At 40.4% G+C, this 26,265-nt stretch overlaps 1 protein-coding gene across 3 annotated transcripts in view; it reads left to right on the top strand.

Moving 5' to 3' along the window:
* ankrd12 (ankyrin repeat domain 12) overlaps positions 1-26,244 on the top strand; it is a 34,347-nt gene extending 8,103 nt beyond the window's left edge. For 2 of the 3 annotated variants that reach the window (XM_088336698.1, XM_088336689.1), the window contains exons 2-13: positions 9,397-9,510; positions 11,444-11,600; positions 15,023-15,094; positions 15,397-15,537; positions 16,053-16,256; positions 17,420-17,562; positions 17,661-17,808; positions 17,887-22,040; positions 22,114-22,212; positions 22,366-22,509; positions 23,985-24,080; positions 25,168-26,244. In XM_088336698.1, the coding sequence (XP_088192824.1) occupies positions 9,451-9,510; positions 11,444-11,600; positions 15,023-15,094; positions 15,397-15,537; positions 16,053-16,256; positions 17,420-17,562; positions 17,661-17,808; positions 17,887-22,040; positions 22,114-22,212; positions 22,366-22,509; positions 23,985-24,080; positions 25,168-25,353 (5,604 nt within the window). In that variant the 5' untranslated portion in view covers positions 9,397-9,450 and the 3' untranslated portion in view covers positions 25,354-26,244. The remainder of the gene's footprint in view (positions 1-9,396; positions 9,511-11,443; positions 11,601-15,022; positions 15,095-15,396; positions 15,538-16,052; positions 16,257-17,419; positions 17,563-17,660; positions 17,809-17,886; positions 22,041-22,113; positions 22,213-22,365; positions 22,510-23,984; positions 24,081-25,167) is intronic. The other variant, XM_088336707.1, reaches the window with a different exon arrangement.
* Positions 26,245-26,265: the final 21 nt, after the last annotated feature.

Below are 26,265 nucleotides of genomic sequence, written 5' to 3'. Positions count from 1 at the left end.
GCAATAGAATTGAACCGAAGTTGCAGCAGTAAGAGTGCCAAAACCTAACCACTAGAACACTAGTGATACGGATCACGTATGAAAATGTATTCAATTTTATCTCATTATCATAATATTTTACAGTGCTAGAAACAAATGTTAGAGAATGGAGAAAACAGAAATTTGTCCTGTAAGATATAAATACATGCAAGAAAAGCAAGACAAGGTAAACAACTTTTGGAGTATCTGAAGATGTCTCGTAATTGGCGTTTATTTATATCTCTCAGGATAACTTACTGTTTTCTCCATTCTCTAACATTAATTTCCTGCGCTGTTAGTCATCTGTCATCTGTATCGCTGGTAGTCTTGTGGTTAAGTGTTGGAGCTCTCGCCGCCAAGACCAGGAGTTGAATCCCGTTGCATAGAATGTTTTGTGATTTTTTGTCAGGAATGTTGTATGATTGACCAATCGTTACATAAATATGGTAATAAAACCTCGTGTAGTAACGTTAATCTAAAAATATTGTGTGCATTTTTCAATCTTTTCCGCAGTATTTTGAGGTATATAAGTCGCACTGGGTTATTATGCGCGCTTTCAAATTTCTGAGCAATTTTGTGATTTTAGGTGGGTCTGATAATCTGGAAAATACAGTAGTCAGATAAGCACGAGTTTTTCAAATGATTATAATAGTCAAAAGAAATTTTGCTGGGAGCTATTTTGAGTCCCACCAAAATGACTATTATTTTATTAATTTGTAAACAAATTTTGGCAAGTCTTCGAGTTTAAGTGGTATGTATTTAATGTAATAATTAGTTTGTTGGCTTCCGAAAACGTTGCCATTTTTCTCTAAAATACGTTTCGGGAATTGCACAATGATTATCATTACAGCAGTAGAGCACATACATCCCTCAGAGGGAGCCTGTATGTTGCTTGTTTTGTTGGGCAAGTGTTGAAGCCTCGCATGTGTGTTGAAGTGGGAGGAGCGTGCTTGTTACACAAGATGGATTCATACTCGTCACTGGTGGATGAATGAGCATCGGTTGAGTGTTGGTTTTTGTTGCACCTAGTTGTAAATTGCTGCCACGCGCACAGCTTTACTGTGCTAACTAAAATGACTGGTTGCAAGAGTTGAATTATTTTTCAAAAGACACTGCAGAACTGCATGTCATGCACTCATCTGAATAATAAAGTGTTGAAGCAGTAGGTTTAAAACTACAAAAATATAATTGTTAACAAGTTAAATTCAGAAGCTTAGCCGTTCAATACTTGGTGTTTACCTAATAAATTGACTTATTTTAAACATAGCGCCAATTTTGTACTCATCCTGGTAAAAGTAAATTCACTGTTTAAATTAAAGGTTTAGTGCGTTGTTCTATGTGTCTTTTAAAAGTTGAAAGTATTATTTTTTTCTCTATTCAGTATGTGTCAACAATGCCCAACTAAGTTCAAAGCCCGTATGCACGGTGGAAAACAAACCTTATCTGCTTTGATCTTACTTTTAGGAAAGCTGTTTGGGGTGAAACAGATTACGTAAGAGTAATGGAGGGGTGGCGGGGGTGCTGGAAAGTGACATCATGGTTATTTTTCCTATTTGATAGTATTCCGTGAAAATAGTAAGTGATTAAAGGCCAGATTCAAGTTGAGTCCAAACTTCAACCTAGACCCCAAGAAAAATAAAAAATAAAAGAGTGTATTTACGTGCATCTAAGAAATGCACACACTTGCACATGCATCATGAACAAGCTGACAGAGGCTGCAATGATAACACAAGCCAGAAGGTTTCGGCCGCTGGGAAAAAAGTTCCAGATTCCTTACAGCTCCTTTAAGGGGATGGAATTGTATAGACTTCTCATAATGGGAAGTGCAAGTAGTTTCGAGTTTTACAGCTAAACGTCAACAGGAAGTCAGCTGTTTTGCTTTGAGCAGCTGTTTCACGCTGGGTAGCACCACGTCTAGGGTTCCGACATCCATCAGTGATGCATAATTTGTTGGGCATGTAAAATTTAACAAAATGCATGAAAAGTTCCAGAGGACCTTTACCCAGAAATGACATTTGGGCCGTTTTGGTTTACTTAAATGGCCACCAATATTTCTCGTTGGAAGACGTATCAACATTGGCGGTCTTAAGCCAATCATAGTGGTGTCCTTATAACTCTTGTGATTGTATTAATTTAGGGGCTGCCTCACATTTCCAGGACCAAAACCATTTGGTGATTACTCTTGTTTTTATTCTTCTTTCAACCAAATGTGCAGCTCTACAACGTCCTTGTATAAACTGCAGATTATTCTGTGGTCATGTGAGCTTGCCTCACTCTGGAATGAGGACAGGTCCCATGCCTGGGTCCTTACCTTTAATGCTCAATGACCTCCATTACCCCATCCCCCCTTCTTAACCTATAATCGGCAGTAAAAAGGCCTTATTGTTTTTGTCCACTGCTTATATTAATGATGATTAACCTACATTTACTGTGACTGCACTCTCTTTCTTTACGCTTGCGTAGTGAGTGTGTTTTCAATATCATGATGTGATGTAATGCAATGGTGTAATCGCAAACCACTGCGTTTTTTCAAGGACTCATAGTTCCAGTTTGTAGTTTGATGAACTGAGAGTTTGGTCAAAAATAATTTTCACATTTCGTGGTTTTACAGCACCGGCCAATCAGAAGCAATGGCACCAACCAATAAAGGCGACACAAAGTTTGCAAGACGCGTGTGCATGACTTTGATAGGCTGATGTAAGCTGCCAGTCAGTCACGCAGTGCGTGCACAAATGGCCATCCAAACAAACACCACAGCTCGTAGCTTAATGGCTCGTTACATTGAAAATAAATTTATTCATTAAATCGGACTCTGAGGAAAGGCAGAAAAGCGCAAAAAAAGCTCATCACTAGTGGGTGCTCCCTGGATTTTTATCGCATCCGGGAATTGTCTGAGGCGGCGTTGCAAGGGAAAGCTAACAAATGGGTTAACAACTCTTAAGGCATCACTGCTGAACGTGGCTGCTACATTTGTGACTCTTGTATTTTTATTATCACAAAGACCTGTCAGATGTCGCAGGGACCCGACTCTAGCGTGTAGCTTGCCAGTCTCTTAATTGTTTTCTTACACTGAAATGAATAGCCCTCAAATTTCATTGTCCTTTTGTATAGTGACAATAAAATCCATTTATTCTGCAATTCAGATTTTATCTTTGATTGTACCAATTTTTCTGTTGTTTATTATGATTTTCCACATAATTAAATCAACGTTATGCTGAATTAATAATCATCTGATTATTCAAAAAAACATTTTGATAGTCTAACTAGTCAACCTTTTAAATAATCATTAGTTGCAGCACTACGCAACAATCAGCAGGTGGCAAATGGTCATCTTCAATATTTATTTGTTCAAGATTAAATAAGCGGTTTTCATGTTTAGTCAAATCAAGTCAAGTCATGTTTATTTAAATAGCCCTTAATCAAAGGGCTGCACAGACCACAGATTATTGCAAACTACAGACTGTTAGTGCACCATCCCCTGATCTAAAACCTACATGAGAGCAAGGAAAAACTCAAAAACCTCAACATGAGAAAAATGAAGAAACTTTGAGAAGGGACCGCACATGAGGTAATTAATCCCCCTTCCAGGATGACCAGGCTGCAATGGATGTTGCAATTATAAATAATACACAGATATTGTCAACATAAAATATAGGTTATTCATATGCAATAGAATAGAAGGTTTTTTAAGCCTAGATTTAAACAGTTCCACTGAGGTTGCAGATCGAATCTCAGGTGCAAGAGCATTCAGTATAAATGTACATCAGATTTGTTTCACCCCTTGCATAAAAAGTGGGCAAATTCTACATTTGTACAGTCACGTGCTAAATACAGTAGTACGTTAACAGGAAACTGAAACGGTCTTACAAGCCAGTTAAAATGTTATGAAGCCCATTTATTACTATTTGGCCTGGGTGGAGGATAATATTCCCTTTGGTTGTGCCTTTGAATCAAGTGTTGTTGAAGGGCAATTCTTTTGTGTGATCTTGACAGCGTGCCTAGTAAAAACACATTTTGACGTGTCGTCACTGGCTTTGGCCTGAAGCCCTAAATGCCGTCACGCTATAGGGGCGTCTGGATCTCTGCGGGCCTTTGTTGCTGCCCAGCATCTTTCTCTCCCTCTCTCGCCTGTAGTAATCGTGCTTTTCTTTTGGGCTTGCCTTTGTCCTGCTCCTCATTAGAGTCAGTGGTGGAGGAGGGGGCGGAGACTGGCAATAGATGCGCACCATCACCCACCCCTTCTCATCTCTACACCATCCTTTAGACTGACTGACACCATACAAGGATAGAATCATGTGATGTGCTGTTTGTTTTCCCAGCAAGTGTCCTGTGCTCTCATTTTTTAAAAATCACGATCGTATTGTAAGCTGTTGGTATGGTTTTCTTTTGTGTCACATGTGTGGTACTCGTTCACATTACTGCGACTGCTCGTTCCTCTGCTGCATGTCAGACCCCTGTTGCTATTCTTAGACATTGTCCCATGCTGCAGTCGTAGGATCTTATTACTACTCTCTACAACTTGTACGGCAATTCTACAACTGCTCCTAACCCCCAAACATGGTCCCACTTATGCTAGTCACTATGAGCTGCTTCATAACTCTCAAAGAGGAACAGGGGGGTATTTACACATATGATAGGGTTCAGAAATCAGAGTAGAGTGGTCCCCTTTATACGAGTTTAATTCATTCTAGGATCATGTTTGTAGCTCAAATTGTTTGTGTAGTGGGCAAATTTTTCTGACATGAAATAATTAAAAACTAACGGGCCCATTTCGACCTCACAAAGATAAAACACATCTTCCTGATCACTAAAAAGACATTTGAATACATTAATAAGATAACAAGACTGTATTAACTAAATAAAATGGAAGTTTACTCTGAGCACTGACATCGGAAGGTGTGTGTGTGTGTGCGTGTGCGTGTGCGTGTGTGTGTGTGTGTGTGTGTGTGTGTGTGTGTGTGTGTGTGTGTGTGTGTGTGATGCACAACTTTTGATATGTAAGCCCTTACTGAACTCTTAAAATTAAAGTTACTGTAACTTTAAATGAATGTACACACAAATTATTGTTTAGTTTAAGTTTTCATTCATCACTTTCTTTTGCACCTTTAATCGCAAGGATATCACCCTTTACAGGTCTTTAGTACCGTATTCAAGGATATTTCTCTCTGCCTCTCCGTCAAAATATTACGGGAATGAACAACGCAAGTGTCATTAAAGACCGCTGTTGCATGACCAGTAACCACTTTTTCTGTATTTTTTTTTCTTCAACAAAATCAATGACTTCCTCTTACTTATCCAGCATCTCTCTAATCTGCTTGGTAGACGCCAGATTCTCTGGTTTGTTGTCCTCCCCTTCGCTGTTTTTTTTTTTTTTTTTTTTTCAATCGAATATAACCCTCCCCTCGATGCTTCTCGATTGTACTCTTTACCTTGATCACTCACACAAACACTGCACCTGTGTTTTTTCTACTATATCTTGCTTTGTTCCAATTAGCATCATTCTCCTTTTTGTCTCAGACACCTTCCCTTTTCCGGATCTCATGGCGAAGGTCACGAAAATCCATGAAAAAGGAGATGCTGTAAATTGTGACAGCAAATTACAGTTGTTGTTTTTTTTTCATGTTTTTATTTCATCTGTTTTGAGAGTAGCTTCATAACCTGAAAACTTAGCAAGTAGAAACACAATTGACTGTAAATGCAGTAATTAATCTGTTCCAAGCCCCGCAAAAAAAAAATTAATAAAAGAGCCTCAGGACATGAAACAAATACATGTTAAAATTAGATTACCAAACAATAAACGTAAAACGAGAAGCACATAATGTAAAAAAAACAAACAATACAGGAAATAATAAAAATATTAATTTCCTTTTTTGCCACGCATTTGATTGTCCAATGACGTCTGCTTTTGCAGGCTTTTCATTCTGAGACTTCATGGAAGTTTGGTAAAATGTCTTTGATTTGGGCTGATTGAATGATGGCTGCGTCCTCCTCCCGGCTTTCTTGCCGGAACCCATCCTCCTCAATTCAAACGTCAGAGTTGACGGTGACTTAAAGAGCATACTGGGAGCACACATGCTCACTTGGTTGCCCGACAGATATTAATCAATAGCCATTTTGCTAACAATCGGAAAACTCTTTACTTTATGTTTGACTTCGTATCCTGAAACACCTTTGTAACTAGAGGCAATATCTTTCCAAACAGGTACTTCCTAACCTGAAACTTTCCTAATGTAGAGACATTCGTAAGTAGAGGTACCACTGTAATTTAAGTTGTTTCCTATATAAGAATTGTTATACGGCTTACACAATTTGAAATGACCAAAAGATGTATTATATATGGGGAAACATAGAAGTTGACGGATATGTGATTGTAAAGCCAACCGATGCGTGATGGGAATTGTGGTTCTTTTTAGAGAACCTGCTTTTCACCCCGGCTCCCTAACAGCTCTTAAGATTGTTTTGTTTCTTAATGGATAAACTAGCAATAATAATGTGTCATTATGCTTCAAACTAATGAATATAAAAATTATTATACTACTAGCCTTTATTTGTTAACAGATTTTAATCCTTTCGTACTAAAGCAACTGTAAAGTCAATAAGCACAGAATCCCTGAAACACAAACTACACAACAATTAAAAAATTAGAATTATTAAATACTAACTTTGTGCCATAAAAAACTTAAATACAAGAACTTCTTAGGGGCGGCAGTGGCTCAGGAGGTAGAGTGCTCGTTTTGGGATCAAGAGATCGCAGTTCGAATCCCGGCTCCTCCGTGTTACATGTCGAAGTGTCCTTGGGTAAGACACTGAACCCCTAATACCCCCAATAAGCAGGTTAGCGCCTTACATGGCTGCATGGCCGCTATTGGGAAATGTGAAGCACACTGTAAAGCGCTTTGGGAAGTCTTGACTTGAAAAGCGCTATATAAATGCAGATCATTTCATTTCATTCTAACCATTTACTATTAAACTTCTAAAAAAAATGATTACTGAAACAACACAGAACCTCTGAAAAACATGCAAAAATATAAATCAAAATATTATTTAAATGAGTCTAAATGAAGACAATTTCCTTTGTGTCCTCCGTATCTCTTGAACTATTCATGTGCTCAATGTGCTGCTGCAATAGAATTCCCCTCCCAACCACCCAGTTCGCTGTTCAGCAAACAAACACACTTATATTGACCAATCAACCAATTACCTAAAAGTGAGTTAGAGGACTTTTTTTTTTACAATTGTGAGCTTTTATATCGTATTGGAAACACATATAACTCCACTCAGTTCGGTTTTGCAAACAGCGCTGGAGAAACACTGATCACTCTGATCAAATTAATTCAGTTTAAACTTTATGAATTGATTTTGGTTGTGTGCTTTATGTCCGCAGTAAAATCCAACACAACATTTTGTAGTTATTACTTTTCACGACAGGGGAAATGTCAAACAGCAACTGTCTGTATGTTAACATCTGAACAGATCAACTTGAAAACCATGACAGTGGTTTCACAGCTTTCCTTATAAAACTCATAATTTAAAAGATTAAAACTTTTGATCCAGTACCACGACTATGAGACCGCATGCCAACATTTTGTCTGTGTCCTTGGCCCGTTTTATCCATTGGCTATGCAAAACAGAGACCACTCTCAACTTTCCGCTTCAGTTATTGCTGGTTCATTCCTTTGCAGATTTTTTAATGAATTCATTTTGTCTTTGTGATCATTAATATAATTTTATCGTGCATTGTAGACAAAACCCTACTACTAACGGCTAGGCTAACGACTCTGCTAAGCCACCGCTGCGGACTCCGTATCTTTAGAACGCCAGGTCCATTCGCCATGGAGCAAAAACTTGTGGTAAATTGCTACGTTCGGGACTGTTTTATTTTTATCATCGTAAAATGTGTCTCAATTCAAGGACACTCAATGCCAGCGTGCAGCTCGCTAGCTGCTCTCTAAATTGGCTTTTTACAATGACAGTGAAAGCAAATATTAAACTGCAATTATGTGTTATTTGTAGATGTATAATAGTTTTTTTGTTACGGTTGTATTTGCAACGTCATTTCGATACAGCGCTTACTTTGCGGATTTTTCAATTTTTGCTTGTGGTTCTGGTCCCCATTAACCGTGAAAACTGAGGGATCTCTGAATATCCCTTTTTTTCTTGGTCTTTAAAATTGTTACCATTCATTTGGCTCCTTTCACTTATTATACTTAAGTTACATTTTCATCAGTTATTTTTGCCCTGATAATTGATGTTGATTAAATTTTGGGCAAGAACATAGTGGAATATGTGACTTAAATATCAATGACTCTATACACCTACCAGTTCTAAAAAGTATTTTACGTCTGTGTTCCAAGACAAACTTGTGGAACCCATCAACATCTATTGCCGACTCGGTAATAGACAATAAGACTACAATTCCTATGCATTTCCCCCCAAGAACTATATATTTTAGCAACCAGATATGGTGTTGGTAAAGGAACCAATAAGACAGTTAGATTAACTATTTGTCATTCTTAATTTGTGTGCTAAATATCTTTTGATGCGGCTTGTGAATGACCCACAATAACATTACACTATCACGTTTGGCTGCTCTTTGCTTGAACTGTGTGAATGTTTGATTGCATGATACAGACTTCAAATGTCCCAATGTATAGTTGTCTTTCCAAAGACGAGCTGGTGATGGGATCATTTTTACCACGACTACCTACGCTTGTCTTTTGTTAAAGTGGCCCAATGGTAAAGTTGGTGTTAAAGTTGTCCGCTATTCTTTCTGCTTTTCAAAATACGTATGCTGACAAATGAGGGATTTCTTATTGGCGTCTAATGGAGGGGATGCTCTTACTTGTCTCTCTCATGCTCTGCTAGGCCAGGAAAACTTGAATATTTCATGCAACCTGAATCCATCCATCCATTATCTGCACAGCTTATCCTCAGTAGGGTCGCGGGGGGTGCTGGAGCCCATCCCAGCTATCTTTGGGCAGTGGGCAGGGGGCACCCTGAACTGGTTGCCAGCCAATCGCAGGGCACACAGAGACAGACAATTCGCTCGCTCATCCACACCTAGGGACAATTTGGACCGGCCAATTAACCTGACATGCATGTTTTTGGAATGTGGGAGAAAACTAGAGTGCCCGGAAGAAACCCACGCAAGCACGGGGAGAACATGCAAACTCTACACTTAGGTTCGATCTCATGACCTCAGAATTGTGCCACACACGCCCTAACCACTTCGTCGTCGTGCTGCTGCAACCTGAATCCGCCAAATATTAATTTTTAGTAAATGGTTGGATAAATCCCTAGCTCCTTTTTTGTCAAAGTCCCAGAAATGAATTTACTGAAATTTTTGTAAAATGATTTTAAAAGTTTTTTGGATTTCAGGTGCATGATGAACCCGCTGCGCAGGAGATTTCTCAGCTAGTCAGATGTATCACCATGGCCAAACCTGGAAGCGACAGAGATGGCGCCATGGTGGAAAAGCAAGCGGGAAAGAAGGTACGGATATGTCAAACCTTGGTTCCTTACTTTTGATTGTACCTAAGGTGCCCTGTTGTAAGACATTTAAACATTATTGCTATATTTATAACGGTTCCCATGGAATTCAAGATGGCATGTTCCATAATTATTGCCTTCTGTTTTCCTGCACATTCCACATGTCACGACTTTTCCCTCTGCCACATAAAAACCCGGATTCTTCCTTTAGGATGTTGTCCCTGGTTTGTGTCGCTTTCACTTCCAAAAGCTCAGAGGTTATCTGGGCTTTTTGGAAAAGTGTGCTTTGCCAGGTCTTCCATCACAGTTTTTTTAGACAACATTGGGAAATGTTTGATCATGACCCTGTAACATTTCACACCGAGAGCCTGCAAAATAACCACTGCAAAAGTCAGACAATACTGTACAACAAAATGACAAAAAAGGAAAAGTCATCCTTTTTGTCACAATTACTTTTGAAACTAAAAATCACAAGTATATTGTTGCATAACATATCACCACAGTTAATGAATTGTTATTTAGCGTAATTTGTTTTTCTATGATGCTCCTCGCACAATTCTGTGTGACCGCTGATTGCATGTGCTACAAGCAGTCAAGTCCAGCGGGCGTTGATTTATTTGTATTGAAAGTTATAATAAAACACAAGAGAAATTGGTTCAATGAAAAATGCATCTTTTATCGAGAATACTGCAGGTTCATGCAATGATAAAAAAACTAACTAAAACTAATTAAGCGCAGTGCTTAGTCAGTGGAGACGTAAATTGATAAATAAACTTCTGTCCAGGCAAATAAATAATAAATTAAAATCATGTATTCTTTGGCCTGGAGAGGGATGGGTGCCACTAGGCTGTATTTGCCCAAGACACCCCTGGAAATTGTGCCCCTACAACCCTATTGGTTAAGGGATCCACCCACCCAAAAAAACATGTTTTATCTCTGTAAACCAAGATCAAGCTTGTTAGCAGCAATGAAATAGAAAATAGAACACATATTATTTACATTTTGTGAAGTACTCTCAGTGGTCAACTGTAATGTCAGTTAGAAATTAACTAAAAAATTCTCAACAGTTTGAGATCAGATGCTTTTACCTGACTGTTTTCGTTTTCAACATTTTAACGAACAACATTTGTTCTTCTGACTGCATGCATTTAATCTTAAATCGGTTTGTCAGGCAAAGTCCGGCACAACACTCATGCTCTTCTACAGGAAATTATATGTGTATAAGATGTACAATCACGTCATCAAAACCATATTGGCTTGAATGTATCTTGAATCTTACCTACGCAAGTCAGACTCTGTTTTGTTCAACTGTCTGAAGTGCTTCTTATGCATTTGTGAGTCACCCATCTACTGCCATGATATGCAAGGTCTGCTTTGCAAATTTTGCAAATAGTCTTTTTATTGGCCATACCCAGGCTTAAAGGCTCCCTAACTTGACAATTTTTTGCGACGCGTACTTCATGGTGACACTGTAATTTCTATATCTTTATGTTACCGCCTGAGACAGAAATGCTACTGCGCATGTGCAACTCTCAGCCGAGATTGTACTCCTGTAGAGATGCCTCAGTCTGCTGGAAAAACCGTGTCTAGGGACAATAGTTAGGAATAGAATTTATTTTCGACTATTTCTATTATTGATTTTTGTCAACTAATCGTTGCAGCCCTACACACAATTAAGCTTCAACTAATGGAGTGGATATCGAATTTAATTAACCAGAACACGTTCATGAATTTGTAAAATACTCCATATGTTTCCCACAGTTTTGTGGAAATGTCATCTAGATTTTGTGAAGACTCACATTACGCAGCATAGGTATTCTTCCTCTTCATTGATTACGTGACAAATTAATAAAAAATCAGATTGTCTGTTGAAGCCCATACATGGTTGTTATTCTTGTTCTTTATATATATACATGTGTGTGTGTCTCCCTAACAGTGCAAAGACAAGTTGTCCTCCTTTACTAAAACACCCAAGCTGGACAGGAGCGAGTTCCTGGGAAAGGAAGGAAAAGTAAAGTCTTCCATGAAGCGCAAGCTCTCCTTTACAAGCAGTCCGCCCCGAAATATGACTGAGGATCGGGACTCGGACACCGGTAAGGACTCCTGCATCTTTTTATTCTATTTTTATTTTGACCAGAAAGCATAAAAAATGAGGATTCCTCATCATTTATTTTTTACTGTCTCAGCATCAAAGTTTATCATTTTAAGAATATACACAGATCTATGGCTCTTTTCATAAGTACATCTGGCTCAGAGATCAAATAAGTGCTTAAATGTGCGAATCTAAAGTAAAGTAAACCAGTCGTTATGTCCAAAATATGTTGGGCAGAATGATTACTACAGTTTACACTCGCGGTGTTACAGCAACAGACCCCGTTTTGACTGTCCGTCTCAAAGGAGTCCTGTATATCGAAACTCATTTAGCAATGTTTGTTCACTGTTGAGGGACTTTAGAATGAAAACCCACCAAACAAACTTTAAACACCCAACAAAACCCAGCCAAGCACCCAGAGCAATTAACGTAAGATCTTTAATGTTAATCTTTTCCACTGTTGTCATTTTTAATACATGTTTTGCGCCTGCAGATTTTAATCTAAAATAAAAATTTGAATGAAAACTGGAACAATGTGTGTGATACGGTTGTATTTACCTTTAGTTCTGAGATCTGGAAGTGATGTTTTAACCAGGTGAATCAAGTGGTAATTATTTTCCCTTCAAGCAGTTTCAAAGCTGTTAATCTAAAAGAAAATCACTGTTGCTTGTTCCTTCTCCTTAAAAGTACTTAAGTTTTTGTTCTATTGTTTTTTTAACGTTTATTTGTGTGTTTTTTTTCCAAAACTACCGGACTGATCAATATTATTATGCAGCCCTAGATCTAATGTTTAAAAAAATGCCCAAAAAAGCGTGCACTACAACTAAAATATGAAGTTACCTTTGTTGCTATCAGATTATCAATGTGAAATAAATCCTAAACTTTATTTTGTTAGTTTGCATGTTGAGTTCCCTTATGTTGCAAAACGTTTTTTTTTCTGTCAATCATTAATATTGTCATATAACTGCTAAGCTTGAAATGTATTATATACTGGCATGAAAGTATAGTAATTGTATGGTAAGAGACCTCATAAATTCCAGAGGTTGCTAAAGCAACCCTATTCCTATGTTGGAGAGCCAGAGTGTGGCCAATAATTGATTTTGAACCCGAAAACAGGATGCTCAGCGCCAAAATTTAGGGTTCATGTCCTATAAACCACAACATTTTAGGTCATTGTTATTTTGGCTGCATGGTTACCCCCCTAAAGTAATTTTAAATCTCGCAACTGTATCCAGCTGTTTTTTTTTTAATCCAAGTGTGAGTTTTGAAGGTTGTCAGAGATTACTCAAACGTGGACACGTGGTTGTCTTGTTTCTTTTAAAGAATTTTAAGTTCTCCGAAAACTATCGCGCTTTTAGTTTAGCTTCTGCTTCTATAGACACAAAGTGAAAACCAGAAATAGTCCATTATGCTCGTCCAAATTTAGCCCAGCCAAGGCGTGTTTGTTTGGATTTAGCTATAATTACAATAAAATTTGCATTCAGGCCTTTTACAACGCCACTGCCTTGCTTAACTTTCATCTTCCCTTGAGGCCCATGTCAAGTCTGTAATGCCGTGCAGAGTGCAAAAACGTCTTAAAAGCAATCGCTTGGTGTCATACGCCGAATCGGTCATATGAATTTTTTAGTCGTTTGTTAGAATGTGATGACTCACATCATGCAACACCCTTTTCTCTTTCTGTTGTTTTGGTAATTAAATATGGACTCCAATCAAAAAAACTGCTGACAATCCATGAGAAAAAAAATAAAATGCAAAGTATTAATCAATGGATGAATTATTAGGAGACTGCTGATGTAATTTTGATTTTTAATCAATACAGGGTGTTCCAAAAGACTTGAACATGTTGACATTGAACATTTCGTAAACTATTAGGGATATAAAAACACATCTGGTAAATTCAGAAAGCCTGTAATCTCAATTTTTACATGAAATTTTCAATGTGAACACCATTGGTCACGCAACACACATCAAGCCGATAGTCAAATTCAAACCATACCAATGCTAAAAGTGTCCCATTATTGCATTGTCAATGGATGCAACAGCTTCTGTTACTTGTGCTTTACTGTTGTGTTCCAAGACAGCTGTCTACGGACGAGGGCTGCACGGTTAAATAAAATCTAATCGATATTGCGATGTGACGTAATGCAATTATGTAATCGCAAGACACTGGTCTGAGCCTTCTGTGTCCTGACAGAAACAATAACAAGGCCCCCCAGAAGAGGGTGCTGTTTTTTGAAGGTTAACGCATGTCAATATGATTAACCCTCGTGTTGTCTCAATTTTAAGGACAATTTCTGTACTTTTTAAAATACAGCTTACATGTAAATGTGAACAAAAACAAAATTTCATTTTTCTACTGTTCGGATCATTCTAGGAAAATTGAAACAATTTAAACTTAAAGAATATAATTCAAGGATTTTATTCTGGGTTTTTATCCACACGGTGGCAGGTCATTTTCATCGTGGGAAAACGGGAGGTGTAAATACTCACAAAAAAAAAAATCAAAACTAGCAAAGAAAATGCACTTCCCTTCTCCAATCAAAAATTGCATCGAAATTGCAATACTGGTCTGAAAAATGGCAATTAGGTTTTTTTTTTTTGGGGGGGGGTTTGTTTTCAAAATACTGCAGCCCTACTTCAGACCATTCTTCTTTGAAAGAACAACAGTTAATAGTGAGAAATACCTCGACATGCTGGAAAACTGCTTAATGGATAAATTGAGTGAGAAAAAGTCCGGTGACTTTATTTCTATCAGGATTAGATGTCACCACACTGCAGCCACAGGGTTAGATAGTTCCTGAACACAACACTGCCAGACAGATAGATCGGAAAGTCTGGGCAGAGTAATAATGATCTCATGTCCTGGCCACCCAGATCTCACACCATTCGATTTCTTTTTGTGGGGATTTGTGAAAAGATTTGTCTATGTGCCACCTATTAAGAGACGTGGATGAGCTGAAGGCACAAACAACAGAATCTGTTGAAATGCTGGGACAGGTTTAGCAAGAATTTGACTATCGGCTTGATGGATGTCGTGTGATCAGTGGTGCTCACATTAAACATCTTCGAACATTCCATGTAAAAATTGAGATGATATGCTTTCTGAAATTGCCAGATGTGTTTTTATATCCTTAATAGGATCCAAGGTATTCAGTGCTAAAGTGTGCCCAAAACATTTGGAACACCCTGTATAGCTATTCCAACAGTTTGAAGTAGAATCCACATAAACTCTCCTCTAAAGACTCATGTTGGAATTTTGTGCCGAAACTAACATGGATGAACAATTTTTGAGGGGGTTAGTGGTTGTTTTAGTCAATTGCTGCTCTCCGTTATGTCACAATGACTAATACAGATTGTGTGCACGTCTAAGTAAGCAGGGCGAGCATTTAATGCCGTGCTTTCCCACGATGCTTTGCACCACAGATGAGTCAGACCCAGGCCAGTCCACTGAGACCTGGGGGGAGAGATTAGCGGCCCCCTGCCAGATGTACGCAGGTAATCCAGTGATGCTATCGATGTTGCCGTTGCTGCCCTCTACGAGTCGCTTCTCTCTCCCTTTTTCTGCCTCGTCCGCCTCAAATGCAAAAGCACGTTCGGGTTATTCTCACCCTGCATCTGCCCACGCATGTGCCTAAAATCCCATACTTGGGGATGGTGGATAGTCGGGTGGTATGGAGGGGAAATTTAACAAACTTGTAATCTGCCGCTAGATACAAGGTGCACTATCAGGTTTTAAAATGGTTTTGTTGTATGTGGTTTTAAAGTGTGTTCAATGTTTATTTTCTTATGTTTTTTAGATAAGGATGGGCCAGATAAGAAAAAGCTAAAAAAGGATGCTGGGGTCAAGAAATCCCAAGCCCCCAATCTTTTGTTTGGCTACCCTCTGTCCGAGCGCAAGCAAATGGCACTACTCATGCAAATGACAGCCAACAGTCCAGGTTTGTGCACCCATTCACCAGTTCTGTGAGGACAGATGAAGCGCTGCCATGCATTTGGGTTACAGACTGGTGACACAATTAAATAAGAGTAACTGTCCAAGAAACCTTTTACCTTCATCTGTTTACTTAGTTGAAGTTAAAACGGCTTACTACATGTCATTTATTTAGATCTCTCACACAGTTCTGCGTTCTTTTACACAAGTGAAAGCATCAAAGACACAGTAATTACTAGTTTTGTTTTGTTGTAACTATTTGGGCAATGGATATTCGTATACAGCCATAATATAACATTACTTGCGGGTTACATCATGGCTAATTTTCAAAAAAACTAATTTTAATGTGCATCACTAAAACGTGAGAATCTACATGTATATTAGCATGTCTTTATTATTATTATAACTCAGATTTTGCAAAGAGTGTTTGTTTGTATTTTTTCAAGAAAAGCAATATGATATTGTGTTTGATCATTTTGAAAGTTGAACATTTATAATTTCTCTTCCAATATCGGTCCACAGATTCAACTCCCAGCCACCCCTCACAGACTACACCAGTGCCCAAGAAAGTCCCAAGCAGTGCCTCGTCACGGCAAAAAGACAAAGTTAACAAGCGAAACGAGCGCGGTGAGACCCCACTCCACATGGCTGCCATACGAGGTGATGCAAAACAAGTCAAGGAGCTTATTAGCTTGGGAGCTGATGTCAACGTCAAGGACTTTGCAGGTGGGATAGAAACAATAGACAGCTAATCATTGACATCCAATCACATTAGTTAATATCATTCAGGGAATTCAAAAACAATTTTGTGTAATTTCATCACATGAAAACAATCTTGGAATAACTCCATTTGGTCTTTGCATAAGCCAGAAGATGTTTTGTTTCATTTTGGACACATTTGCGGGGATTTTATATAGTTACAAACTTAATTTTTCTGCCTTTGTGTCCATTGTACTTTAATAACATGTTAATCATTGTGGTATGCGAGCAATTTTACATTTATAAATTACATTAAATGAGCCATGCTACTTGCTTTTTTTAATACGGGATGATTTTTAGCAATCTTAATACAGATACTAGAATTGAAGTTGAAGGTAAAACTATCCACAAGAAGACAGTGGATGCATTGCATATTTAATTGCAAGGCAGTTACCATTCTATTAAAATGTCTATTGTTAATGCCCGAGTCTGTGTGTAATTATCATTCTAGGGAAGGGATACTTTTCAATAGTTGTTGTTTTTTTATCATTCAAATGCTGTAATAACTCATACGTCGAGTGATGCATTACGCTCACTCTGTCTAAGCATGGCCCCACAGCTCCTTTCAGAGGCCAATGGGCACACCGTTAGAAGAAGTTATTGTATTATTTTAAGGTATTCTAATATGAATACTTATTAATTAATTTTATGGTGGTTCTTAAATTGTATTCAAATTTGGGTTTCTAATCATCAATCAACCAATTTTTATTTTCCTAATCACCCACTTAAATCATATAGCCAAGTAGATCTTGAAACCATTGTAGTAAAAATAATAAGAGGGGACCACGATAGAATAAATATTTATTCTTGCATTTGTGCATACGCTGTTCCTGTAGGTATGGGTAAAGGATAATTATTATTCAAAAGACTTCAAAGAATTTCAAGATTTTAACAAGGTAAATGAAAAGGATGTTAAATTATGTTTCAATTATGCGGGATTCATGGACATGAAACTGAGTTCTTATATTTAAACTATGATGATTCAATTAGTTAATATCAGTCAAAAAACATGATATTTTTGTTTCATTGTCATTAAGCTCTTTTATAAATTTGCTGTTTTTCTGTACTACATCAATCCAAATACAAATGTACTCCTAGAGCCCCCCTAAAACGGTATTTGTTTTCGGCAGGTTGGACTCCGCTTCACGAAGCTTGTAACCTTGGCTACTATGACGTAGCTAAGGTGTTAATAGCGGCAGGCGCTGAAGTGAACACGCAGGGTCTGGATGACGACACGCCACTCCACGATGCCTCTAGTAGCGGGCATAAAGACGTAAGGCTTGGACCAATAGAAGAAGAGAAGAAGAAGATCAATAATCTATTGTTCACATTCAACTTTGGTTCATTAAAAATATTGCAATTCTTGCTCAGATTGTGAAGCTGCTGCTACGTCACGGTGGAGATGCTTTCCAGGCCAACAAAAGAGGTGAGCGACCGGTAGACGTGGCTGATACTGAGGAACTGGAGCAACTGCTGAAAGGCGAAATAGTACTCTCTGATGAAGTTGACAGCTCTTCAGGTACATGTGAGGCTTTTAAAAAGGGGAAATTCAGTATAAATAAGAGTCCTATCATTTACAATATCTTTTTTAATGCAGACTCAGAGGATCCACTCTCTGTAAACCCGTCAAGTATGGACGACAACATTGATGACTCTGACGCAGAGAAAGACTCTGATGTCAAAGCCAAGTCATCGCTGTGCATGCCTGACTTGGACGAGTATGAGTTCAAGGACGAGGAAGAGGAGGATGACCTGAGTAAAGCCCTCAATGACCGACATATCCTGCGGCGAGAAATGCAGCAGAGGGAGAAGGAGGACAAGGAGTGTAACAACGTGGCCAACGTGGCCGGGAAGCATATTGCAAAAGGGGAAGCTTCCTCTAAGTCAAAGAAACCGAAAACACCTCAGCTGCTTTGCAGCTCAGACACATCCGACTATGAGCAGGAGAGCCTTGCCGAGAAGAGGAGCTCACCTATTTCCTCTCAGAGTTCAGAGGGTGTCCAAGCCAAAAAGGACAGCAACGAACTGAAAGAAAAGGGCAAAGTCAAGAGGAGAAACAAGGGCCAGAATAAAAATAAGGAAAACCAAGAGGATGGGAGGGAGAACAGCAAAACACTGGTCCTCCAGCTTGCTGCCGTTTCAGAGAGCGCAGGCGAGGGGCGCGAGGAAGACTCCTTCAAAATGTCTTTTAGCCCCAAAGATGACTCTTCCGTGCACCTATTTCACCTTTCAGCCATCAAGTCGCCCAAACTCAGCCACAGTCTTGCTGAAAAACACACACCGCTTAAGCAGGAGAATAGCTCATGTCCCTCTGATGCCATCAAGTACAACCACTTCTCTGATTCTGACTACACCACAGAAGGCTCTAGCATCAAGGCCCATAAGCACAAAGAAAAGAGCAAACACCATCAGAGGGAAAGTGAACGTGATGATGTCCGTACCAGCCCATCCAGGGATGGTGCCGGCCCAGTCGGTGCCGAGGGCTCCATGCGCAAGGCAGACCTGGACTTTAAAGCGGCTAAGAAGCACAAAGTCAAGCATAAGGAGAAAGACAAACATTGGCGAGAATATGAGACAGAGCGCAGCCATCACAGGCAAAAGGATGCCAGGAGAGACGGCCACAGGAATCTGGATTTTGACCGAGAGTTCTGGAAAGAAAACTTCTTTAAAAGTGACGATACAGAGGAGGCGCCTCCCTTAAAATGTGAAGCGGAAGAGCACTGCTCCCTTCAGAGAATGTCAGACGGCCCCCCTTTTAGAGAGGACAAGACTGCCAAGGAAAAACATTCCAGCGGCAAAGAAAAGCGACCCAGGGATGAGCGTGACAGGGACAAGGCAGTGAAAAAAGAGCGCAAGGAGGAAAGGGCTAAAGAGCGCGACGACAGAGGCGAGTTCAGTGGGCGGATTCCAGATGTCGAGCCGCCGCAGAGCATCAGCATGAAAGAAGAGACTGACGAGAAGCCCATAACTTCTGCAGCTGATCAAGACCATCTGGAGCCCACGCGCGAAAAAACAGAGAAACGGCTCTCAGGAAAAGAGAAGGACCCGGAAAAAATGGAGAAAAGGCATCAAGACAAGGAGAAAAAGTTCAAGTTGGAGCACACAGACCGAGCGGAATCCCAAATTCAGTTGGATCGTTGGAAGGAAAAGGAGCGATCTGGAGCCACTTCCTGCCATTCGCCTGGTGATAAAAACTACAAGGAAAGCGAGAAACTGAAATCTCTATCTACTCCAAAAAAGCACGAAGACATTCGAAAGAGTCGAGACAAACGCTCTGAGAGAGATTACGGTTTTTCAGATCACAGAGAAAAAGAACGTGTGAGCTCTGAGAAAAAGAAACCTTTAGAGAAAAATTCAGATCACATCAGACTTGAACGTTCCAAGGAAAAGGACTGTGACCGAAAACGAAAGGAGAAATTAAAAGATGCTCTTTCTTCGAGTTCCAATCTAAAATTGCTTCTGGAAGAGAAGAAGGCGTATATCTCTGAAAGTCGCAAGAGCTCACTAACGAAATCAAACGATGAGGTTGGAAGGACGCCAGACAAGGAACGGGACCGTAGGGAGCGAGACAGAGATCAGGATAGGAACAAGGAAAAGGATCGCCACAAGGACCGCTCCCAGCAAACCAAGCCTGGCAAAATCAGACCGAGTGAAACTGACGCTGAAAAGTCCAAGCTGAAAACCCCCATTGCTGCAACACGAGATGCCAGGCCTAAAGAAAAGCGCCTGGTAAATGATGACCTGATGCAGACCAGCTTTGAGAGAATGCTCAGCCTAAAAGACCAAGAAATCGAGCAGTGGCACCGGAAGCACCTGGAGAAGATTAAACAGAAGGAGCGGGAGAGGCTCAAGCAGAGGCCTCTGCCCGATTTAGGAAAACCCCGGTCAAAAGACAGGACAAAAACAGAGACGTGTTTCAGCAAAGAGCTAATGCGCTCTAAAAGCTCTGAAGTTTCTGATGCTCACGGCAGAGAGAAACCCCTGAAGGATGTTTCCAGCCTGAGGACTGTGTCTTTGGATGGGAAAAACATGCCTTCCATTGGTGCCAAGGTCATGTCCGCAGTTGAGAACTGCCTGAACAGATCTCCGCGGCCCGAAGGCGAGCCCTGCAGCCTCATGTCTAGGTCTATGTCACTAGTCTCAGTCGCCAGCTCTGAAGACTCTTGCCAGACAGCGACATTGACCCCTAAGCATGCGGAGTATGACTCTGACATGAATCCAGAACTGGCTGATGTGCACCCTACGTTCTTGCAGTCATCCCTCATCATCCAGGCCACGCGATTACCATCTTTACTGGAAAAAGATTGTATAGTTCTTCAAGAGGCACAACGGTTGACACTTCCCAGTAGACACGAATCGCCGTACCTCAGGGCTATCTTAGATGAGGATGTTAATGGTAATGTTTTAATTGAAACAAGGGTAGCTGAACACCCAGCAAAACAACATGTGGAGAGTCCGCAGACAGGAAAGAATCCCACAGACAGAGACGAGGCTGGTGTTGGTCAACAGTGTTCAAACGCTGAGTTTGTTGCAGAATGTCCTGGTGGCAGCTTCTCACCAAATAGAGAGCCTCCAAGTCTCACTCTCTGTAGTAGTCCAGAAAGAGGACCACCTGATGTCAATACCATGAGGGATATTCCCTGTCTGGAAAGTCCAACTTCTCAGCAAGAAGCTCCCACCAAGGACTTGGACTCACTGTCAGCTTCTCTGACCACAGAACCACCAGAGCTGACAGATGCTGAAAGCCTCCCCATGGGGGAGGCTCACTGTGCAAAAAGTCAGCCGGGAGAGCTATCGTCAATCCAACACTCTTACCATCAGGAACAACTGAGCACAATGGATGTCGCAGAACACCAAAATGTGAAAAATTTATCTGAGAACACCAAGATGGACATTGCGCAATTTCCAATACACTCTATTAGTACGAATGAATCAATGCTAAGTAGTGACTTTAAATGCATAGAAGACAATCCGGATCTCAGATCTTCTAATGTCCTCACTTGTGATACACCAATGGAGATGATGGACGATAAGTCGTTCGTAAATAAGGACCATGAGATGTGCGAAGACCAGCAGAACCTTGACAACCCCCAAAGTTCTTCCCTTGAGAGTGAAGAGCCGCTAGCTACAGAGTCATCTTCTGAGTTTCATTCTGAGCCTATGGAAGTGGACCCCTCAGAAAGAAAACCAATGTCCTCCACAGAAGACTCTATCCTGGCTACTGTTCAGCCAGTGAGCCAAAATGACCTGAGCAGCAACAGCAGCAGCTGTAGTAGCAGTAGCAGTAGCGGTTGTAGCAGCAGTAGTAGTAGCACTTCGGGTAGTTCATCCCCTCAGTCTGGAGAACCAGAGTCTGATTGCTCTGGCTCCAAACTGAAGCTCCACTCCTTGGACGAGGAAGCGGATATGCACTTGCCGCACCCACGCAAAAGGAAGATGCCCAAGCTCCCTCCATGCCAGGCGGATCCAGTCCCTCAACAGGACCAGGACAGGGAGAATAGTAAACCCATCCCACATCAGTCGCTCGCCGCCATCGTGGCATCAGTTGAGCTGGAGGAGATTGAGCCATACCAGACAGAACGTGCTAACCCTTACTATGAGTTCCTGCACATCCGGAGGAAGATTGAGGAAAAGCGCAAGGTCTTGTGCAGCGTCGCTCCACAGCCACCACAGTACTACGACGAGTATGTCACCTTCAATGGCTCCTACCTACTGGACGGCAACCCGCTTAGCAAGCTGTGTATTCCAACAGTAAGCCCACACGTCGAAAACATACCACAAAATGTACAATTAAAGGTTTAAATGATGTAAATGTCCCTGGCAGATAACTCCACCTCCCTCGCTACCTGAGCAGCTGAAGGAAATGTTCAAGCAGCAGGAAGTTGTTCGCATGAAACTGCGACTGCAGCACAGCATTGAGAGGGTGAGACAGTCAAGTCAGTTTTCCATCCTTTCATCTAGCTTTTTGTGTTTTTCACTGTGGCCTACCTACCTGGCAATAACATGAAAAGCTCCTAAGACACAATAAATCAAGTCGGGCAAAACCCACACTGTTTTTCTTCCTGCCACCTTTCAGGAGAAGCTAATAGTGTCCAACGAGCAGGAGGTCCTGCGTGTCCACTATCGGGCGGCACGGACGTTGGCCAATCAGACGCTGCCATTCAGTGCCTGTACTGTGTTGCTGGACGCTGAAGTTTACAACATGCCCCAAGAGGTCCAGGTGAGAATAGACATGAGCAATATATACATGTTTTTTACCACACTATTTACTAAATTAAGAATTTTATCATTTGTCCCCCCTTCTTCCGCGGTGGATATTTCTTCTTTGTAGGCTTCTGCACATGGAGGACCAATCTTGCCATATGTAGAAATAAATATTTACTCACAAACATGTGATTTATAAATAAATGAACACATCAATCATGTTATACCGAAATATATGACATAAATGCAATTTATTTTTGTGTATTTTGTTACAACAAAATATTATTCAAATGAAAGGGCATTTTTCAACTATTGTGCAATCGGTGTAGTAGCTGACTCGTTCTTCACTGATCAACCATTAGGTGAAATGCTCAGGCAAATGGGACGCCTCCTCATTTAAATAGTATTTCTTTGTAACACTAACATGAGAAAATGCATAATAAAATACACGACAAATTACTCAATGTATTAAATACAGCATTAAATAACTGACAAATAAATGATAAAATGCATAAATAAATGAAGGCCTTGCTGTCATATATTTAGGTATTACGCGATTTACCTTGTCTTCATTTTATATGCCATATATTTGGAGCCATTTACAATCAGAACCACCCGGCATTGCGAGCTGTGATTTGTTAAAATTTTTGCATAAGAAACAATTGCATCAATCAGGAAGTTGGTTCAGATAAAAGTTTGCATTGGACTGCTTGGAGTGGTTAGTGTTCTGGATTTGCAGTAACCATTTCTGTATAAAAATTGACATCTTTAATATTTCTGTGTATGCAGAAGTTATGTTAACCGACAATTTGGCGTCATTGATGGCTTTTTTTATAAAGTTGACGGGGAAATTCTGAGGCCGTCCGTCATTTTGAAAGGTTAAAAATTGGACCATAAAATAGCAGCAGTGCGTCCTTAAGATGCACACCACAGAGAGAGGCCGACAGACAAAAAAGATAAACTACGTGTTGATTTAAAAAAACAAAAAGGACAGTAAGAGAAAAGCCCGGCCCATCTCAAACGTAATGACTGACATTTTAGGCCCGACCTCACTCAATTTTCAGGCTCGGGCTCAAAGTTATACCTCTAGTTTAGATAATTACACTTTCCCACATACGGCAGAATCGGATCCCATGTCTTTAAGTTTCAGCCATTCCTTCTTGTTGACTCGTGCTAACGCAGCCTGGCTCCAGTTCTGGGTCAACGGTAAAATTGAGATTTTTGGCATTTACCAGCATAGATTTGATGCATATTCTGCACAGATGAGGCAGATAGCATCTCAGACATTAACATCAGAGGCTACGGTTGATGACTGTTGTGTTTGAATTGCCGTAGTGGGCATTTGCATTAATGCAATTCAGTGTGAATGCTGTGCAGTTTTGGGGAAATGTCTTTAGAAAGTAGGAGACACAAATCAGGATGGGAATAAAATTTAGAGTTTTATTTTTGTGCAAAATCAGTGAGCTTCAAGTGAATGTGTTTGCATTGCAGACCGAAGACGGCAAAGCGTCTGTGAGGGATCGATTCAATGCCAGGCAGTTCATGTCCTGGCTGCAAGACGTCGACGATAAGTTTGACAAACTAAAGGTCAGTAAGTCTTGACTAATGAATTGCCACCTAAATCTATTCCGAAATTCCTAAACATGCAAAATGTGAAGAAATATTACATGATTTTTGCATTAAATCCATATATATGTAATAAGTATATTCACATTATTTTCCGATACGATGCATTTTGAAGACAGCATGTCTTGTTTTTGTCATCCTGAGCTGTGATGTCGCCCTATTGTTTTATGTGTTAATTAGTCTATGAGGTTACAAGTGTTTTAAGAGAAGTTTTGGTAGTTTTTTTGGATAATGGCTAGGCATAGTGGTACAACAAAAGGGGCTAACTGGCCAGAAAACACACAAAGCGCTAACGGAGGCTAACCGGGACAAAATGCAGCAGCAGCAGCCTCAACAGAAAACACTAAGACTGGCCGACCAAAAAACATGCAGTGAGCAGCCAGGCTAACCGAGAACCAACAACGGGGACAAACAAAAAGCCAGCCGGGGCTAAACCTGGCGACACAACAAAACTGGAGCTTACGTCATGCAAGCCGGCCAAGCAACACACGGTGGGCAGCCAGAGAGTACCAGGGAGCAGACAAAATAGAGACGTCCTTGGCAGCCCTAATGCAAACAGGGAGCTAACCAAACATAATTCTACCAACCGTGACACATGTGGCAAAAACAAAACAAAAAGCAACAATCGTCTACTTAAAAGGAGGCAAAGGTAAAAAAGGAACACACACTGTCACGACGGCAGGTAAAGACCTCCAGTGACAGAGTAAGCAAAGTTCTAATTACCCCAAGCAGAAATTAGGTGTATGCAATCGCTGTTCATTGAAATTACTGTGTTTCGAAACTGCCTCACATGTTGTGTTATTAGGATTCGCTATTTTGAAAGTGCTGTGTTCCTTCAATGACGTAGCAGCTCTAGAGGAAACAGGCCACATGGGTCAACTAAGTCTCTCCAGTCTACCGGCGCAAGAAATATTTTGCAACACATTTCCATAATGCAGGGGAGGAGTACTACATGTTCTGTGACTCATTGGGGAAACAAATCTGTTCGGGAATACCTTTAACACTTATTTGAAAAGTAGTCAACTTGATGCTTTTCTGCATTTCCCAGACATGCCTGCTGATGCGCCAGCAGCACGAGGCAGCGGCGCTGAACGCCGTGCAGCGACTAGAGTGGCAGCTCAAGCTCCAGGAACTGGAACCGGCAACCTACAAGTCCACCAGCATTTTCGAGATTTCCGAGTTCTACATCCCGCTGGTTGAGGTCAACGACGACTTCGATCTCACGCCCATATGAGCCGAGCTGGGCTCGCTGCCATTGCCACAGTGGCCCAAATGTGAAGCACTTCAAGAGGCGGCGCCCTCAACTGGTGCAGTGGGGAGCACTTAGGCACCCTCAGCGGGATGCCGGTCCAGGAGGCCCAAAGGTGGGCCAGCGGGGAAAGTGCGGAGAAGGGGCGCTAAAGGAACCAGACACCAAATCGGATGGCAAAAACCTCCAGCGCCGCAGCCGTGTTGCGTTAAGCAGGGTCATTTATACATACATGCACACGCACACAAAGTTGAGTGTGGCTACTTTTATGTAAATTGTGCTCTTATTTTTTTTAATTTATTTTATACATACAAAAACTTGTGCATTTGTATATAGCAAAAAAAGTGTAATTATAATTATTGTTTAAAAAAATGCTGTACAAAAACCAACCAACAAAAAAGAAGTACTAGCTATTTTGATTGTAAATTGTCATCTGTTTTAATGGACCAAAGTGTTGGTTTTCAGTGTGTTCTCCTTTGTTTGTGATGTCCATGTGGTTTTTGTTATTGTGTTTGTTCCCTGTTACTACAATTTGACACTCTTGCATGCCATTTTCTTTTCCAAATCCTCCCTAGTCCGTTTTTTTTTTCTCACCCCGTGTGTACTAGTCTCCTGCGCATGTGAGAGAGTGTGTGTGTGTGCGCGCGCATACTTCCCTGTTTGCCATCCAGCGTTTGGGTTCCAGTCTGTGGAGAAGTTAAAAAACGAAAAAAAACTTGACAGTTTCAACAAAGTCACAGCAAAAAGCTATTTTTTCAACATAAGAATGCCTTTTGACGAACGATAGTTCTAAAAAAATGTCTATTTTAATATTTACTTGTTACATGTACATACTTGTAATATAGAATTGAATAAATTTTATTTGTTGTGAAATTACACTGTTTACTCAGCAATTTT

Source organism: Urocampus carinirostris, chromosome 1, assembly GCF_059441175.1.
Source record: "Urocampus carinirostris isolate Australia breed hairy pipefish chromosome 1, RoL_Ucar_1.0, whole genome shotgun sequence".
In the NCBI taxonomy this organism is placed as follows: Eukaryota; Metazoa; Chordata; class Actinopteri; order Syngnathiformes; family Syngnathidae; genus Urocampus; species Urocampus carinirostris.
Note: the sequence above shows the minus strand (reverse complement) of the source record. Positions and strands in the feature narration are given on the sequence as shown.